Raw genomic sequence first — 21,294 nt, forward strand, 5'->3', positions numbered from 1 at the left:
GATATTTTCTATGCGTCCCGTCGTTCCCTTAGATTCCTTCCACAGATCGTTAACAAATCTAACTGTGCAGTTCACACCGAACAACTTCCCTAGCACATGTTTAATCATACATCAACTCAACTATTGCGATTTTGCATCAACTATTGCTCTTTTGCATCAACTATTGCTCTTTTGCATCAACTATTGCTCTTTTGCATCAACTAGTGCTTTTGCATCAACTATTGCACTTTTGCGTCAACTATTGTGCTTTTGCATCAACTATTGCGCTTTTGCATCAACTATTGAGCTTTTGCATCAACTATTGCGCTTTTGCATAAACTATTGCTCTTTTGCATAAACTATTGCGCTTTTGTATCAACTATTGCGCTTTTGCATCAACTATTGCTCTTTTGCATAAACTATTGCGCTTTTGTATCAACTATTGCTCTTTTGCATCAACTATTGCTCTTTTGCATCAACTATTGAGCTTTTGCATCAACTATTGCGCTTTTGCGTCAACTATTGCGCTTTTGCATCAACTATTGCGCTTTTGCATCTCGTGCATAAAGTGGCCCAAAAAGTATTGTCCACACAATCTCACATGAAGTGTAGACAACTCTGAATTGCACTTCATACTCACCTAATTTGACTTCTGCGTTGTCTGTTAATAAAACATTTTGGCCTTTGATATCCCTGTGGATGACTCTGTTTTGATGGAGGTGGGCTAGGCCCTGCAACGTGAGTAGAGGATGTCACATGCATGTGTCAATCACCATGGTAATCAACATTTATACTATCTCTACTCCAACATGAAACATCTACAGAAATACTACAATCACATGTTAAAATAAAAAATTCAAACAAAAGCATTTGGGTGTATGGCAAAACTTTGGAGTGATGAAAATGCAATAAACAAACAAGCTCAAATTATCTACATCGTATCATTTAGAGCTTCATGGTGTGTCATGATTAGTAACAACATAGAACTATTGGACTACATCACTGTAGCAATTGTTGTCCTATTATAGTACATGTACTATATCAATAGGAATTCATAAATACCAATAGCATATCTCTACACACAAAAAGTCACTTCTCTGGAAAACATAATTTATGGCACCAATTCTCAAACTCAAAGAATCTCTCAAAAAAGCTAACTTCATTAGTTTCTGAGAAAGCTTGAGCCCATTGCAGACACCATGCACTCTGTAAACTGACACTGATCAAGGGCTGTAACTGTGTATGTTTAAACTCCAAAAACGAGTAGCAAAGGAACTAACTCTGGAAAAAAATAATTTACAGGACCAATTTTCGAACAGTTTTGACAAGTATCTCTTAGATAAGCATGCAAAGTTTCATTCATGTAATTTCAATAGTTTCTGAGAAAAACTTGTCCCCATTTCACGCAATAAGCAAAAAGTTGACGAAGCACTGAGCAAGGGCCATAACTCTGTAAAACAATGATTTGGTTGGTTGGTTTGTTGTTTAACGCCACACTCAGCAATATTCCAGCTATATAATGTGTAAAACAATGAAATGAAGACAACAATTTTTTAACTTAATTAATATCCTGACCAGTACTATCAGTTATGTAAAATTCATTTCTCTAACTTAATAAACAGTTTTTGAGAAAATTTGTCCCCTTTGAGAAGCAGATGGACAGACAGACAGAAAGAAGGACGGACTGACTGAAGGACGGACAGACAAATTCCGTTCCTATATCCCCCACCCCACTAAATGGCAGGGGATAATAGTGTATTTACTCCTCTGAATGTATACTTTTATTAAGGTCATTGAATATGAACACAGAAACATCATAACTATCTGCCTGATCAAAATTGTTCTACGTAATAATACTTCCAAAAGTTCTTCCATATTTGTTTATTTTCATCTTCATAAAGATAACTTTAACCGCTCAAGTCAGTTAAAAAATAATGCAGAGAATTATTCACAACCACCTCATACCAAACACAAAAAAACTTTCCACAGTAAAAACATCTTAATCATTTCATGATAAATATGTATCATCTTATAAACTATTGATCACTGTATTTTCTTTGTGAGTGTAATAGACAACATTTATTTGATTGTCCATTCACACATGGGCATATGAAACCAACCCGCAGAATCTCCCTGGCAATGTAGGCAATCCATTCTTCCTTCAGACAGTTGCCCTTTGTTGCTGGAACAAGATGAGACAAAAGCATGATCAAAATTTGATTCAAAACATCAAGAAGAATTTGCAAGCAAACTGAGGATTTCAACAAACTCCAGTGGGTGTCGGTGAACAATGACTCCTATCTCATCTCTGTAGTATAAGCAGGTATTATCCCCTACTTGCCAAATTTCAAGAATTAGGAGGGTTTCAAAACACATAGGGACAATTCACATTGATTACTGGGTGTTTCTAAAGGGAAAATTGGGACCCAACTCTGTATTTGCACAAGCCAGTTTGAATATAGGCCAAAGGATGACGCAAGACGCCGCTTCACAACCACCTGGGCAGGAGGGAAACTGAGGTCTCACTATTTTAATGTGCTTATCCTAAATTAGGAACCCCCCAAAACCATAAACTAGTCCTTAATGTATTGAAGTAAGTGAGTATGGTTTTACGCCGCTTTTAGCAATATTCCAGCAATATCACGGCGGGGGACACCAGAAATGGGCTTCACACATTGTACCCATGTCGGGAATCGAACCCGGGTTTTCGGTGTGACGAGCGAATGCTTTAACCACTAGGCTACCTGCCCGCTAATTATTGTATTGAACATTTATACTGATAACTGGAACCTATTATTCCATCGTCATATTTTCTCCTCATTAAAAAAATAACAAGAGTTTGCAACTAATGTGGCTATATCCACCGCCCCTGTTGCAGAATCTATGACATAATTAAATCTAAACAAACCCTAACCTTTATTAACCGAGGTGGAACTTGTCATGGAAATTGTAAAAAAAAGAAGAGTTTGGAACCTAAGTCCATCTTCCTGCCATGGAAACGTAAAAAATTAAAATTTCTAAAATTTCTAAATAGCAAAAGGCACCAGTTAAGCATGTACCTGACAGACCTGCAAAGTTTGATGAAAAAATATTGAACGGTTTATGAGTTATGCTCCGGAAACGAAACGTGACGGACGGACGGACGGAGCCTGTTTCTATATCCCCCGCCAACTTTGTTGGGCGGGGGATAATTACATATTACAACAAAGGTGACTACCAGTAAACTGGTTCCAGCTCTATTCAACACAAAACGATTTCCTTCAAGCCTCAGTGAGCAATTATCAAACTATACTTCTCAACATTTGCTAAGGATCAAAAAGTCTTCTTTGTGATCCTTAGCAATTGTTGAGTAGTATACATCACAGTGGCATTTAAACGATTGAGTTTGGGCCAGACAAACCCGTGGTGGACATGGCGAGTCCTGACATACGGGCATGATGACATACTGATATGGGAAGTGACAAATCAAATCTGCTTTCAGAGGTCATATAGGGAGCTTGAAATAGTCAGAACTCTGTACATGTTATAGATCCATACAACAATACCAAGAAAAGGTGAAAGGTATTGCCCCATACAGTGGTCGAAATAAGCGCCTGTCCGTAGGCCTGTGGCAGGTAGATCTTGTGTTGTGCTTGTAGTTTCAGATTTATATGGATACTTATGGCCTGCAGTAGATTTATTTGTTGATTTATTTGTCACAACAAGCTGCAGTGTTTAGAATGAGGGCCTAGTTTGGGCCTGCGGGTTCTCAAGTCTGCAGTTCCCCTCTGGCTTTTGAAACTGCCAGTCCCAGTGGACTGTCAACTATAAAAATTACCAGTCCCATCCAATTTTTGTCAGTGCCAACTTTGAACAAATAAAAATATTATGATTTTGTTTGTTTGTTTGCTTGTTCGCCGCACTCAGCAATATCACAGTATATGACGATGGTCTGTAATCGAGTCTGGACCAGACAATCCAGTGATTGACAACATGAGCATCAATCCGCGCAATTGGGATCGACATGCATCAACCAAGTCGGCAAGCCTGACAACCCGATCCCGTTAGTTGCCTCTTACGACAAACATAGTCACCTTTTATGGCAAGCAATGGTTACTGAAGACCTATTCTACCCCGGATCTTCACGGGCCAAAAATGGTATGAAAATGACCTGGTTTTAATTCTTTCAACATCAATTACAATGCAGTGTACTTTTAAGGCTGACTATTTCAGTGACATCATCTCTGAGGTAACTTATTTACACGTCATTCACACAAAGTTTAGTCACAATTTTCTCTCTTTTGGGGGGGGAATAGGTCACTTGATTCAAGACTAAGTCACTACAAATAGATATTAAACCTCGAAGCAATGCAAAATATTATTTCCTTGTATTGAAAATAGACAACAGGAAACCTTGATGAAAACATACAAGGTGATAATGCTGACTTTGTTTGAAAAAATATACTATTTGACTATCAACGATGTTTTGCTCAACAACAAAGATTCAAAAGAATTACAAGTCCAAGCTTAATTTTGCCGGTAAAGAAACGTAATTACCGGTGAACGGGAACACTAGTCTGTGGGTACTGATGGCAACCTGGCAATATTTTTTTTATTTCAAACACTAGCCCTTAGCTGTTTATTTCACTAGAGTACCACTTGATGACCCTGTTGAAAACAGGAGGTATCATCCTTTTATTGTCAATAAACAATACCATTATGTTACACCTCAACCATATGCACATCTAAGACCATGTATGTAACCTGGCAAAACGCCCACGTCAATGGAGACACCTTTACAAAACTACATGTCTAAAAATCTACAAAGTCTGAAATGACCACTTTTAACTTTTCACACATTCGTGATAATGAACTTGTTAATTTCAGCAAGCACATATCTTAACGTGCAGGCACGTCAACAACAAACCATTGACATATTTGCAAATTTTTGTCCTGGCTTCAAGAACCCTCACCTACACACTTGACATACTGCACCCTATTTGGTGTGTCACATCACTTAGTGGGCAGATATCCACAGGAGGCTGCCAGTGGTCTGAGGCAAACTTTGGTTTGTTTAGGGACTTTTCAAAAACAATCACCTTGAATCGGTCAAAATAAAAGCAAAAACAAATACATTTGGTTGCTTGAAGCTGTTGGATTTGTATGAAAATATATATGCTGACATTATATAATGAGTGAGTGAGCGAGTTTGGTTTTACGCCACTTTTAGCAATATTCCAGCAATATCACGGCGGGGGACACCAGAAATTGGCTTCACACATTGTACCCATGTCGGGAATCGAACCCGGGTCTTCGGCGTGACGAGCGAACGCTTTAACCACTGGGCTACCCGACCGCCCCTGACATTATATAAAGTGCTCGACAAACTATATTGGTATAATATCATACATATATATACTTCTGTGACGACTTTCTTCCACTTAGCATGGGTCTCACATAGCCTGAGACAACATAAATGCATTTGATAAAGTCAACAGCAACTTAAATTTCATGTGAATTGTTTATCTGTATCTTTTAATATGTTTCCTCCGTGAGGGATAGACAGTCAGGCAAATGAAAATAACTTCAATCAATTTGTATCGATTTTCTGGTAATTTGAATCCATAGACTGAAAAATATGAAGGTGTCACCTTAGTCCCCAGAGTCTCAGTACACTGCTAAAGAAAGACTGCTTAAGATGATTCAACATGGAAGTTTTGTTTAAGTGTGCCCAATTCCTCCCCCGCTCCAGACTCGCTGACATGCGTTAGACAGGTAAGAAATCAGGTGAGTCACTAATTTCACATAGAACAGGATTGAGTCAGATCATGGATGGCTGGGGTTCATGGCCAAGTTTGTTAATATTATTCAGCTGTCAATTATCAAAGTTTGAGATTATTCATCTATGTCTGTAATCATGGTTGGCAATTGTGTGGGTTGATGAATAAGTGAGAAGTGGTGTGGGGATGGATTCGTTAAGATGTTGAATCACAACATGGACCACCAGTTGGCACATAAACATACTACTCAACCTTTGACTGGGATATTAGTGTCAAGGTGGGGATTGCATGCAACTGATTTCTTTTATACGTCTTCATAGCATTTGATATAGCCACGAAACACACTTTCATCTTCATTTGAGTGAGTGAGTGAGTGAGTGAGTGAGTGAGTGAGTGAGTGAGTGAGTATGGTTTTACGCCGCTTTTAGCAATATTCCAGCAATATCACGGCGGAGGACACCAGAAATGGGCTTCACACGTTGTACCCATGTCAGGAATCGAACCCGGGTCTTCGACGTGACAAGCGAACGCTTTAACCACTAGGCTACCCGACTGCCCCTATCTTCGTTTGAGGTAAAATAATCATCTATGCAGATGGTCTAAAAGTTGCCATCCTGAGTATGACAGCATAGTATCACTATCTATGTTGAGTAGCATATGTAGACTAATGACAAACACAATGAACATGTTACTGAAATATAGGGCATTTTCCTCAAAAATAATTTCAAAGATTCTTGTTCAAAAATACAGGTTTGTTTTGGATACATAGTTCATATATCCGTTTGTGTACTTGTCACACATGGAGGCTGAACTAGTCCCAGACAGATACCATATGTCTACATTCCTGACCGGCAGATTTGTTGATGCAGCTTCCTGCACTGATCAAGCATCCTGTCTGTGGGTCGGTGGAGTCACTCAGACACAGACAAGTCACCGGGAGTCACACACCACATCGCCAGTCGTCTCAGGTCGGTCACACGTGTGTCTTGGTCTCACACCAGTCATCCCACCGCCATTAGCCCCCTACAGCTGTGTTTGCCTCACAAACAAACATCACTAACCCAAGCCGCAATCACATACACATTCAAGACGTCGCAGATATCCACCACGGAAAATCCTCAATACCACTCAAGAAATCTGTCGTTTCCCTCTGTTTTCAAGGAAATTACATCAATGGCACCTTTGATAAAATGTTTTTTTTAAATTTGAAAGGTCATATTAACAGATTGACAGAAAATTAAATAACTACCTTTCCACTCAGGCAATGAATCTTTCCTTCAGGCAAACAGGAATTTTGTTCTCAACATTTCCTGTACATATAATATCACAAAACTTCATAATACCCTCAAGTGCAAAATGTGAGGACAACACAGTGATTCCTGTAAGATAATGAAACCGATATTTGTGTGTTATATTTGTGTGTATGTATTGGCAGGGATGATGGACACAGGTTGGATCACTCTCACTTGGTGTTGGAGGCGTTATTTAACATGCGGATTATCTTGCTAGTGTCAGGATGAGATTGCTATTTCCTTCCTCCAGCCAATTGCGTAACTGCCTGCTGTTGCCCTTTTGGAGCAAAGGACAGCCATCTCCTTTTAACAAACAGATCCTCTTTACTTCCTTAATTTGATGTCTCAAGCATTATTATTAGATGTAATGATGAAAATATTCCTTACATTTATAAATTTTATTGTCAAGTTCATTAGACATGTTAACTACTCCATGACAGTAAGGTTCAAAGAATTCCACTAATAACTGCCACTGTGGAAATTCTGGAGCAGGATCCTGTTCCACAAAGCAATCTTAGCGCTACGACTATCGTAAGCCTATATGACAGTATGGAAGTTACGATCACCTTAGCGCTAAGAGCACTCTGTGTGATGGGGCCCAGCATTTGTATTAACATATATGTATATACTCTTGTCATTTGGGGTACCTAACATGATAATTGGATGACGATCAACCACTGGTTTGTCTTGTCCAGACACCGCTAGTTACAGGCTCATCCGATGTAGCTGTAATCTTGGTGCATAAATAATATCCACTTCACTCACATCCTTAAACTTTAAATCCGGCATATGGTTTCCACAAATCAACTTTAGCGCTACGACTGTCGTTAGTCTATGTTAAGGTATGGGAGTTACTATCACCTTATCATCAAAAACTGAATCCCACAGGAGATATCGCTTGGGTGAGATCAAGTGATATCTACATTGTAGATATCGCTGCAATGAAATTGCATCACAATGCTTCGCAGACCATGGTGACATCATGGATTACCATGACGTCACAATCAAATGACATCACTAATGGCTCTGCTACTGAAGCTGTTAGCAGTACTTGTTACACTCAAGACACTGCTTATTACTGTCTACAAACTGAAAAAGTTGGAAGAATGATGTTGGATGATAAATAAAATCTCAACTTCGTGTCTTTTGAAATCAAATATATCAATATATGGCAAGCCTCAGAATTTTTCAACTTTTTTCAACTCTTGTTGATATATTTTATATATCACTAGGGTGATATTCTCTATTTAGCCATAAGATGCTTTGTACAACGCATCCCAGCAGTCCTGAATAACATCATTCAGATCCAAGTGTTCCGATTGTGGATTTGTTAACCACAAAGATGAGACAAAAGCTTATCTTATTGAATACGATAACAATGGCTGTATGTTCTTTGAAATAGAATAAAACAGGATAAATGCCACAGGAAATAAGTAATAGTATGTGACATCCAACTCACCTTTGACTAAATCTGTCACTGAGCCAGCACCACAGAATTCCATGACAAGCTGAAATAGATAACAACACACTGAATGATCAAAGGTTCTACTGATTCCAAAAACTGTAGGAAATGGTAGATGAGCGTCCGGAGGGTGCTTGTCAAACTCGTCAAGCAGAGACTGACTGACTACAAACACAGTGTTGCCAAAACTCTTGAGTCTACTCGACCAAAGTTGTATTACTTGCAGTAATAGCATATAATACTTGTATCAGCTGATCATGTGATCATATTAGGCTTTGGACTGGTGGCTGAAGTTTCAGACTGGAGACAAATATTTGAATATATTGTTGCTCAGATACTAGATATATTCTTTTAGTTTTAGAAAATCTTTCCTTGTCCTCTGCATACCTCCAAACACTACCAACTCAATTGTGCTTCATCAATTATTGTTGCAAGCAGTTCCCAGTATTTCAGTGCCTTTACCGACACTGTATTCTAAACCGAGTGAGTGAGTGAGTATGGTTTTACGCCGCTTTTAGCAATATTCCAGCAATATCACGGCGGGGGGACACCAGAAATGGGCTTCACACATTGTACCCATATCGGGAATCGAAACGGATCTTCGGCGTGACGAGTGAACGCTTTAACCACTAGGCTACCCGACCCCCCCTATTTTAAACAGAGTAAATCACAGGAAAGTATCTGAATCTTTGTATTCCCAGGTCATATGATTTCCATACATTGCACTCCCCTTGTGGTTTCTTTTTTCTCAATTTCTCAATTCTGACAAATGTCATCTCATCCCCAATCCCAGGTTTAAACAAAATCCAGCTTTACGATTGAACCTACGATGAAACCAAACTCAGGTTCAACTGTCTATTACACTACCAGCATATTTTGTATCTATACATTGTAAGACTTTTGACATGATCTTTTGTAATGATTGCAATACAACATTAAAGACTACAAAAATAACTTAAACCTTGTACTGAGTTGCCAGTATCACTATTTTGTATGGCTTGTATAAGTTTGAATAATGTAAAGCAATTTAAGAAAAAATGTCAATAAATTTTTAAATGTGTTTTTTTAGAATTTGTCTTCATAAAATAACACAAGTAATGTCTTCCTTACAGACGAAAATAATTTTCAATCTCCTGGATTCTTGAATATTTCTTTCCTGACATCTAAATCATATTTCATTTAATCATGAAACATTCTGGATAATTTGTCCCATGAAATACTATGTTATGTAAATAGTAATTGCAATAACATCTGAAGGTATTTTGCTGTCCCTTTAGGCTAGAGGTGAGGTGAAATGGGGTTAACGTCGCGTCCAAGGTTATTGCACTTATATAGCGACGTGCATGCAAGTGTATGTGTGTGCTTGTACTAGTCCAGACTGATGCCGATTTATAGTGCTAGCACACTGAGATACCATGCCACAGTTTAACATGAATACCCCACTCAGACACAGTATACTGACTCCGAGCCGACCAGTCCTTGTTTTAGCCCCTTAATGCCGAGCGCCAGACAGGGTAACAACAAGTACCATCTTTTAACGTCTTTTGGTATGATGCGGCTGGGGATCGAACCCCAGACCTTCCGCTCTCCGGGCGGACGCTCTACCATTAGACCACGGAGGCAGTCCTTTGGCTTGAGATGACAAGCGTCCAATGTGAGGATTGTTTCCAGTGTTCCCTGTGTCCTTACTGTATGCACCACCCCTTACCCCCCTCCCCTCCGACACCCCCTCCCCAACTTACCCACAGCTGGTCATCTTTCCCTGGAGGCCCCTTCTTGATAAAAGCACCATAGTAAGTTGCAATATTCCGGTGATGGGAATACTGAAAAGGACATCACACAATAAATAAACAAATTACTTTATCATTTCTGTGTTTCATAATTTCCTCTCTAATTCCAGTCAAAATCACACGAAAACAAGGTAGACAGAAATAGGCAAAGATGACAGAAAGGGTTTTCAAAGCATTTATTTGTTTAATGGACTGTAATGTAGAAACGTGTATGCAATGAAAGTAGAAAAAGAGGCTTTCAACATTGAGGTAGCACTTCCAATATCATCTAAATGAAATCAAATGCATACATACTTATAGCTTAAATGGAAGGAATTATCATTAAACTGCCCCTCATGTTATCAGAAATGAGCAGGCCACTGTAACTTGATAATGTCCTCATATTGCTTGACAACGGGCCATTATCACGCCCGTTGTTAGGTGACGACATATTGATGTTCAATAGTGACATCATCTGGTTTGTTCTGTGACGTTTCCATATTTGTAAACGTGGGTCAGTGACATTTGTTGTGTGTTGATTGCAGTAAATGTTTCAAAACCGATATTGTTCTTTATTTTTATTTGATAACAAATTCCACCCATTTTAGCTATAATAACGGTTCCGCAGTTAATGGAAGACCTTGGGCTTCTGCAAATGATAATGCCCTGAAAACAAGCGTTACCCTTATAGTAACAGGGAGTCTAGAGAAAACCAAACAGATCTTGAATATCTTATTTACATGTAACAGTCCTTGCTAAAACGTTTAAGACTACTAGGCCGAACATAGCTGCAAGCCTCATTTTCAGTACAATTTAGTGTTATAAGCGTCATTATTAGCTGAGCTTTCTGGACCAAACAGAAATGTACTTGTCTCAGGCTTCCGAGTAATAATCTAACTGAAATATTTTCTTAAACATTCTTATCTGTAAAACAACTATTACACATTCATTAGTCAAAATGTATCACACTTCCTTTAAGTTTAAAGCTAACAAAGATCAAGGAATATGAAATCCTAGGAAAATGAAACCAATTCTAAAGTACGCTGAAACTTAGCAATAAAACTTCCTTGAATGTTTCAGAAAGGAGCCTGGGAACAAGGAAGTCCTCTATCCGGTGGCAGACAAGGAGCTGTCCTGATGAGATACTTACTTTTTTGAGCACATTGATTTCCAGTTTGATCTCTTCTTCCTCCTCCTAAACACAGAAATAAGACTCTTTAGTAACCAAATCCTAATATTTCTCACCATTCTGTAAATAATTCAGGACTGTCAGATCATGGAAACATATAAGTTCCAGCCAACTATCTGATGGCCAGGTTTGATTCTGCAGATTCTTCAAGGTTACTCACACAAATTAGATACTAATTGCAGCATTATTGTTTGTTTGTTTGTTTGTTGTTAAACATCGAAAATAATCGAGTCTGGACCAGACAATCCAGTGATTGACATCATGAGCATCGATCCAGGCAATAGGGATAAGTTGACATGCATCAACCAAGTCAGCAAGCCTGACCACCTGATCCCGTTAGCCTATTACGACAAGCATAGCCTACTTTTACAGCAAGCATGGGTTGCTAAAGACCTATTCTACCCCAGATCTTCACAGGGATCTTAACTCTGCATAAATTTTCAAAAATAGTCTTTACGAGATTTTACAACAGCCCAGCCTATTAATTGTTGGGTTAGTGTTACTATACTGCCAGTCATGAAACAAAATGCTAAATCTGATTGTACAAGACTCTCAGCATTATTTGAGTGAGCCTAAGTTACCCTGTCATGCAATGTAAACATAAATAGTCATCCTCGTGTCAGCCAAGCCACTTTTCAACATGGAGACGTTCTCGCGAATACAGCCTAAACCATGTATTGTAATACATTTAGCATTTTGATGCAAGTATTGTGCTATGTATTGTGACACGACTCAAGCATTATGCATCGTATCATGACTTTACTACTGCGACATGTATTGTGACATGACTCAAGTATTGCGATACACAACTGCTTCTGTATATGTAAAAATGTACACCGCTAACTGATAGTGTATATTCAAATATATACACCACTAACTGCTACTGTATATGTAAATATATACACTAATACCTGCTACTGTATATGTAAATATATACACTAATAGCTGCTATTGTATATGTAAAAATATACACCAGTAACTGCATATAAATGTACACAAATAACTGCAACTGTATATGTAAATATATACAACACTATCTGCTACTGTATATATAAATATATACACCACTATCTGCTACTGTATATATGAATATATACACCACTAACTGCTACTGTATATGTAAATATATACACCACTATCTGCTACTGTATATATAAATATATACACCACTAACTGCAACTGTATATATAAATATATACACCACTAACTGCTACAGTATATATATATACACCACTAACTGCTACTGTATATGTAAATATATACACCACTATCTGCTACTGTATATATAAATATATACACCACTAACTGCAACTATATATATAAATATATACACCACTAACTGCAACTGTATATATAAATATATACACCACTAACTGCTACAGTATATATATATACACCACTAACTGCTACTGTATATGTAAATATATACACCACTAACTGCTACTGTATATATAAATATATACACCACTAACTGCAACTGTATATATAAATATATACACCACTAACTGCTACAGTATATATATATACACCACTAACTGCTACTGTATATGTAAATATATACACCACTAACTGCTACAGTATATATATATACACCACTAACTGCTACTGTATATGTAAATATATACACCACTAACTGCTACTGTATATATAATTATATACACCACTAACTCCAAATGTATATATAAATATATACACCACTAACTGCAACTGTATATATAAATATATACACCACTAACTGCTACAGTATATATATATACACCACTAACTGCTACTGTATATGTAAATATATACACCACTAACGGCTACTGTATATATAAATATATACACCACTAACTGCAACTGTATATATAAATATATACACCACTAACTGCTACAGTATATATATATACACCACTAACTGCTACTGTATATGTAAATATATACACCACTAACTGCTACAGTATATATAAATATATACACCACTAACTGCTACTGTATATGTAAATATATACACCACAAACTGCTACTGTATATATAAATATATACACCACTAACTCCAAATGTATATATAAATATATACACCACTAACTGCAACTGTATATGTAAATATATACACCACTAACTGCTACTGTATATATAAATATATACACCACTAACTGCTACTGTATATGTAAATATATACACCACTAACGGCTACTGTATATATAAATATATACACCACTAACTGCTACTGTATATATAAATATATACACCACTAACTGCTACTGTATATGTAAATATATACACCACTAACGGCTACTGTATATGTAAATATATACACCACTAACGGCTACTGTATATATAAATATATACACCACTAACTGCAACTGTATCCTGGTATGTAAAAAGGGACACCATAAACTGCTCCAGCATATGTAACAAGGCACACTTAACAGCTACTGTATATGTAAAAAGTAACACAAGGTAATATCTATTCTCTATAGATTGTGACTGTTACCATTGGGCTGCTTACATATTGTGCAGTAAATGTGAACTTTAATGTAGTGTGTGCAAACCATATTCAACTTGTTTTTACTCCAGAATTGGAATAAATTTCAACGATTTTCTCAGCTCAATTATTATCCATTTCCAACATGCTATTTTTTTATTGGCTTATTTCTTACCTCGGTCACATTCATAACCTTAATGGCTGCCAGCTGTCCAGTTTTTGTGTGGCGACCCTGAAATAGATGCAACAATGGGTCAGAGGTGAAGGGTCACATACATGTGGGGAGGCTGGCTGACACACAGCAGAGTGTAAAGCCTTCACATAGACAAGGAGTGTTTAGGCTTAGACAAGGTCGCAGCGACCCAGCTAAATGTTCCAGTCCACATGTTAATAGTGGCTGTAATTGATGCTTGCACATGTCAAAATTACTTCTACATTTCAAACATTGTTCCTGTCTCGTCCATGAACACGGAGGCAGTGGTTCCGGTATCATGGTCCAATAAACAACAAATATCATAATAATAACATAAGAGTGGAAAACATGCACATTCATCATTCTTCAACAAACATTTAGGCATTATATTGATATTTCTTTGCATGAAAAGGAACACTCTTTTTGTAACAGAGCACATCTAATGTCTGATATGTTGTCTGAAAATATCTAACATGTCTAAAGCTCTAATATATATTACATTGTCATCCCTTCATCATCATCATCATCATCATCATCATCATCTCATCATCATCATCATACCATCATTATTTGTAGTACTAAATCTCTATTTTTTGCTAGTAGAAAAAGTCCTTCCATCATCATAATTTGTATTACTAAATCTCTATTTTGCTAGTAGAAAAGTCCTTCCATGAATCTATCAATGTTTTATGATATCATCCTCCTCCTCCTCCTCATCATCATCATCATCATCATAATTTGTATTACTAAATCTCTATGCTTTTGCTAGTAGAAAAAGTCCTGCCATGAATCTATCAATGTTTTATGATATCTTTTTTAAAAACTTCACATCATAATAGACACACTAAAATTATTGCACAAAGATATGGACGAATCAAGGAAAAAATATTAAATAATAAAATAAATAATTTCCTTCCTTTTATTATTTTGGAAGAAAACAAATAGACAGGCATTCATATTTTCTACAAGAAAATCAGGTCACCTTAATCTAAAACAACTAGTCCTGACATTTGTCCAGCTGACTAGTGTAATAGCTGCTCTTCCAATCCAGCGTTAGAATTTGGCACTAGTCCTGCAGTCCTTGCCAAACTGCCCAATAGTTAAGGCATCATAAGGACTAGTAGACATTTGCCATATTAAAGGGTTTTGCTATATGTTATCATCGTAAGGACTAGTGGACTAGAAATGTTAGTTTCTACCACTGCAATAATCCCACAAATCTCTACTTTTGTTTTTTCAAATTGTCCATCTTGACAGTAACACAAAGCACAACCAGTCCCAGACATCACAGTGGTCCACAGCTCAAGTTTGAAGTTTTAAGCAGTTTACCAAGCTTCTTAATTTTTTAAGCTCTTAAATTCTTTCCGTAGGCGTGTATAAAGTACATAGACGTCCTAATTCAAATTCATACAACAGCCGCACTGTCTCACTTCCTTGTGGTGTTACATGGTAAAGCTGCTCTGTATCACTTGTGTCGGCCTTGTGTCGGCCTTGTGTTCGTCACGACACTTTGTATACAGTTAGTGAGTGGGGAATGAAGTCACCCCTCACACCCATTAAACACTCAGCACGGTTTTTCACAAACAATACATACGTCTTGTGCATTACTGTCAGAGTTTCAGTACTAGACAGGTATCAAAGCGTGGCTCACACTGCCCACGACTTAAATGACCACACAATAGAACTCATTAAGTGGCACTTTCAAGTGTTGGTTTTAATTCTATTCTCATACAAACCTACTTAACAACTGCAAGTCTTTTCAGTTGATGCGTTTTTAAAGAATTAGTCTGAAATTTGAGCAGTACACTAGGACAGGCACTTGCTGAAGCCACTGCCTCAAGGAGTTCCCGAATACATTGACTTGCTTCTGTGATGGCGACCTCATTTCAATCATGACAGAGAACCTTTACAACAAAATAATTATTTAAATGAATCATGGTCTGAATAGAGAGACGCAATGGATTTAACAGCTCCATTATCAGGCATTTGAATGGAGCCAGCCTTTATGTGGAGATTAGCAGAAAGGGACACAGGTCCAGCAATAGACACAGCCACTAGCCTGTTAGTCCAAGACAAGTAACAATATAGATAGACTAGTTGTTTCATCCCTAAATATTGGGATTAACCGATGAGTGAGTGAGTGAGTGAGTGAGTGAGTATGGTTTTACGCCGCTTTTAGCAATATTCCAGCCATATCACGGCAGTGGACACCAGAAAAGGGCTTCACGCATTGTACCCATGTGGGGAATAAAACCCGGGTCATCGGCGTGACGAGCGAACACTTTAACCACAAGGCTACCCCACCACCCCTACATAACCATTGAGCTGCGGTCTAGTTGGATACGACCAATGGATACCTGAGGTCTCACCTCTATGGCAAAATATGTAGTGTGGACTTTACACAACAAAGACGATACATATATTGAGGGGAATATGGGTATGCTCTAAATATACAATTACAAAAAGAGGCAATAGGCAAAGGTACCTGTAACCTTAATTTTCATTTTACTGAAATAATTATTCTAAAGCCGACACATTTCTTGTTGAAGTAACCAACTTTTCTCCTATTCGCCTGAAAGATAGTCAGCTACTACCTCTCACAGACAGGAGCCCCAGGCGGCAAAGCGCAGCATAAACAAATTACTAATAGTGTGTGATAAATAGTGCGGACAGTCTACATTGCAGGATATGGTGATGTAGTGTTATAACTTATATTAACCACAGAGCATTGTCTATCCATCACTGGATGCCATGTCTGAGGATTCTCACACATCACATTGCAGAGTCTCCTGGATAACCACATCAGGAGTGAGTGAGTGAGTATGGTTTTACGCCGCTTTTAGCAATATTCCAGCAATATCACGGCGGGGGACACCAGAAATGGGCTTCACACATTGTACCCATGTCGGGAATCGAACCCGGGTCTTCGGCGTGACGAGCGAACGCTTTAACCACTAGGCTACCCGACCGCCCCAACCACATCAGGAACTCTTCAAGAGCATTCAGACCAAAACTTGTCACAGACAAGAAAAATATTTGTCACAGAGCTCCAGATAACTTTTTGAGCAATTGAGTTTTTACTCTAGGGTTTCTATTGTAATTGGGTTATTACATTTACATTTTTCATTGGGTAACCAATTTTTTTTCACTCATCTATTCATCACTCTATTGGATTTTTCCCAAAATGAGTGGACATTTTAAGATTTTTTTTTTTTTTATATGTATATATAACTCTTCTAAATAAATAGACTTGACTCGGAAAGTAAATTAGCTCGTACTTGTGTTTCGGAAATTAGCTCCTTTGTACGCATGCTGAAAAAGCTTCTTTTGGTATTTATGCGAGTTGTTTTTATATATAGATGTGTTTCTGTAGTACGCAAGTTAATTGAAAGTAATTGGGTTTTGAATACTTCTGTGGGGTATTTTACGCAAATACACTGCTTATCTGTAGCTCTGTATCATCAGTATCCACTTAAGTTCTTTTCGTATGTAATAATTGGCTATTCATAGATTATCAAAATTGAAACATTTCTTCACCGTCAAAAATGTTTGGGTCAACCAACATGTCCAAGAATAACATTCCTTGAATATTTTACTCTGACCAATAAGGTATTTCGAGATTTAGCACTGATTCAGAAACGTAATCATCAAACAATTAATGACCCCAAATGAATGGGAAAGGAAAACAAATCAACTTTGAGCAGGTCTGCCACAGATCAATGGCATTAGGATATTCTGGAACATATTCATTTTACAAGACTCTTTTGGACATTTTTAATGAAATTCAGTCAAAATTTGGACCATTCCAAAAACCTGCAATTAATACAGATATGTTTTATTTCTTAAGTGTCCTATATTTCAGTGACAAAATATAGAATCAGTATGTATACTTTTGAATGATTTGTTTGTTGTGTTGTCTGTAAAGAATCAAATCTGGACCAGACAATCCAGGGATTGATATGATGAGCATCAATCTACGCAACTGATTAAGCATCAACCAAGTCAGCAAGTTTTACTACTCAATCCTGTCAGTAGCCTCTTAGAACAAGCATAGTCACCTTTTACAGCAAGCATGAGTTGCTGAAGACATATTCTCCCCTGATCTTCACTGGTAACCTTTGAACGAAATTTTACAGTACATGTGTTGACATGTCTAGACGTATAATTGGCATACCAGTATACAGTATTATGAATTTGAAATAACACATATTGCTAGGTAATAATATGCTTTTAGTTAAAAACTGCTTCCAAATCTACATTTTCACTATCAGCAGAGAAAAAATGAAAATAATATTTGAGAAGAAAGTCAATAAAAATTGTTGAGGTTGCCCATAATTATTGAGATCAGTTGGGTTCTGAAATCACATAATTGTTTTTATCTCTAAGTACCTGAAGCCATTACCTGATAGGCTAGACAAATTCTGCTGGTTGTGATTCAGTGCCATGCCCCTATTAAATGTGGCTACACTGGCTCGACTGAGGAAGTCAATGAATTAAGTTAGACATGCACTTAGCAAGCAGTGATGACCAGATTGTCTGTGTGTGAACAGTCCCTCCCATTTGTGCCTGCAAATTGCATTATCTTTATTGACCTTAATTGGGGCTGAGGATTGGTGGAATCTCGAATCTGATTTCCATGATGTTTCAGTCACTGGTGGAGAAATTTGTGAAGACTGGGATGTAGTATTGTCTGACCTGGCTTTTTGTTTTATTTTGATGTTGATTCTGCATAAAAGAAAACTGATGAAAAATATTGACTTTCATGGATGCTTTCTTTTTGAAGCTTTCTTTTTGAAGCCCACTTTAAATAGTGTCCAAATACTCCCTAAAAACCACCGATAAATAATAACATTTGACAAACCACAAAGTAAGTAAGGACAGCTTTAACATCAGGCAGGATATTTATATTTTTCGGTGTAGACTTAATTCTGTATCTTGCCATGCTTATTTTGAGTTGATATACTCTGTTACAAAAATACTGTTGACTGCCACCATGGTAAGTCTTGGAACCAGGGAAAATGAACATAACTTACTAACACACAGCCAAATCCCATTGACATAAGGGTAATATCTTCATTATTCATGATCATAAACAATTTTCGACAAGCTGGTGTCATTGGAAGGGTATGCAAAATGAACAGGCATTTGACCACCAAACAAATGACATGCAGTGGAATATCATCAGTACTGACAGTTAGGTGTGTGATATTGTACTGTATAGCCCACTGAGGCTAATCAAGAGTTATCAGGTCCCATCTGGTGACCTTAAATCACGCCCGGAAGGTATTAATATCCAGACACATTTTCCTCCTTGACATCTTGCCCACCTAGCCACAGATGTAGAATCTATCTGGGCCACTTCTTTCTACCTTCACACAATGGAGTATACAGTGCCTTGCCTGTCCATGTGTAGCTTGTTGCCTAGTGGTTATAATGTCCTTCTACATATTAACTGTAAATCATAATAAATTTCTTTCCTGACTTCTACAAATGTTCTTGTCAATGAGCATGCAGGAACAATAATTTATGTTGCTGTTTTCATCCAGACACTCACCCTGACAATCATAGATCCAATCAAAGACCCATACGTATTCGAAACTACAGGCCTATCTCCCTGCCACTGGGCCTCCATAGGCAATTACTGCAGGCCATAAGGACCCATACGTATTTGAAACTACGGGCCTGTCTCCCTGCCACTGGGCCTCCATAGGCAATTACTGCAGGCCATAAAGACTCATACCTATTTGAAACTACAGGCCTGTCTCCCTGCCACTGGGCCTCCATAGGCAATTACTGCAGGCCATAAGGACCCATACGTATGTGAAACTACGGGCCTATCTCCCTGCCACTGGGCCTCCATAGGCAATTACTGCAGGCCGTAAGGACCCATACGTATTTGAAACTACGGGCCTATCTCCCTGCCACTAGGCCTCCATAGGCAATTACTGCAGGCCATAAAGACCCATACCTATTTGAATCTACAGGCCTGTCTCCCTGCCACTGGGCCTCCATAGGCAATTACTGCAGGCCATAAAGACTCATACCTATTTGAAACTACGGGCCTATCTCCCTGCCACTAGGCCTCCATAGGCAATTACTGCAGGCCGTAAGGACCCATACGTATGTGAAACTACGGGCCTATCTCCCTGCCACTAGGCCTCCATAGGCAATTACTGCAGGCCGTAAGGACCCATACGTATTTGAAACTACAGGCCTATCTCCCTGCCACTAGGCCTCCATAGGCAATTACTGCAGGCCATAAAGACTCATACCTATTTGAAACTACAGGCCTGTCTCCCTGCCACTAGGCCTCCATAGGCAATTACTGCAGGCCATAAAGACTCATACCTATTTGAAACTACAGGCCTGTCTCCCTGCCACTAGGCCTCCATAGGCAATTACTGCAGGCCATAAGGACCCATACCTATTTGAAACTACGGGATTGTCTCCCTGCCACTGGGCCTCCATAGGCAATTACTGCAGGCCATAAAGACTCATACCTATTTGAAACTACAGGCCTGTCTCCCTGCCACTAGGCCTCCATAGGCAATTACTGCAGGCCATAAGGACCCATACGTATTTGAAACTACAGGCCTGTCTCCCTGCCACTGGGCCTCCAAAGGCAATTACTGCAGGCCATAAGGACCCATACCTATTTGAAACTACGGGCCTCTCTCCCTGCCGCTGGGCCTCCACAGGCAATTACTGTAGGCCATAAGGACCCATACCTATTTGAAACTACGGGCCTCTCTCCCTGCCACTAGGCCTCCATAGGCAATTACTACGGGCCATGAGGGCCCCATACCTATTTGAAACTACGGGCCTCTCTCCCTGCCGCTGGGCCTCCACAGGCGATTACTGTAGGCCATGAGGACCCATACGTATTTGAAACTACAGGCCTGTCTCCCTGCCACTGGGCCTCCACAGGCAATTACTGCAGGCCATAAGGACCAATACGTATTTGAAACTACGGGCCTGTCTCCCTGCCACTAGGCCTCCATAGGCAATTACTACGGGCCATGAGGGCCCCATACCTATTTGAAACTACCAGCCTGTCTCCCTGCCACTGCGCCCCGATAGACAATTACTGCAGGCCATAGGGACCCATACCTATTTGAAACTACGGGCCTGTCTCCCTGCCACTGGGCCTCCATAGGCAATCACTATTAACATGGTCTGAATAG

General features: G+C 38.6%; 1 protein-coding gene across 11 annotated transcripts in view; it reads right to left on the reverse strand.

Annotated features, from left to right (window-relative positions):
* LOC124116946 (misshapen-like kinase 1) overlaps positions 1 to 21,294 on the reverse strand; it is a 182,296-nt gene that overhangs the window by 130,846 nt on the left and 30,156 nt on the right. For all 11 annotated transcript variants that reach the window (XM_046478596.2, XM_046478592.2, XM_046478595.2 and 8 more), the window contains exons 3-8: positions 14,093 to 14,149; positions 11,412 to 11,456; positions 10,235 to 10,315; positions 8,490 to 8,538; positions 2,100 to 2,161; positions 620 to 710 (exon numbers count right to left, since the gene is read on the reverse strand). In XM_046478596.2, coding sequence (XP_046334552.1) covers positions 620 to 710; positions 2,100 to 2,161; positions 8,490 to 8,538; positions 10,235 to 10,315; positions 11,412 to 11,456; positions 14,093 to 14,149 — 385 coding nt within the window. The remainder of the gene's footprint in view (positions 1 to 619; positions 711 to 2,099; positions 2,162 to 8,489; positions 8,539 to 10,234; positions 10,316 to 11,411; positions 11,457 to 14,092; positions 14,150 to 21,294) is intronic.

The sequence above is a fragment of the Haliotis rufescens genome, unplaced genomic scaffold (genome assembly GCF_023055435.1).
Source record: "Haliotis rufescens isolate VD_foot unplaced genomic scaffold, xgHalRufe1.0.p SCAF_9, whole genome shotgun sequence".
Classification (NCBI taxonomy): domain Eukaryota; kingdom Metazoa; phylum Mollusca; class Gastropoda; order Lepetellida; family Haliotidae; genus Haliotis; species Haliotis rufescens.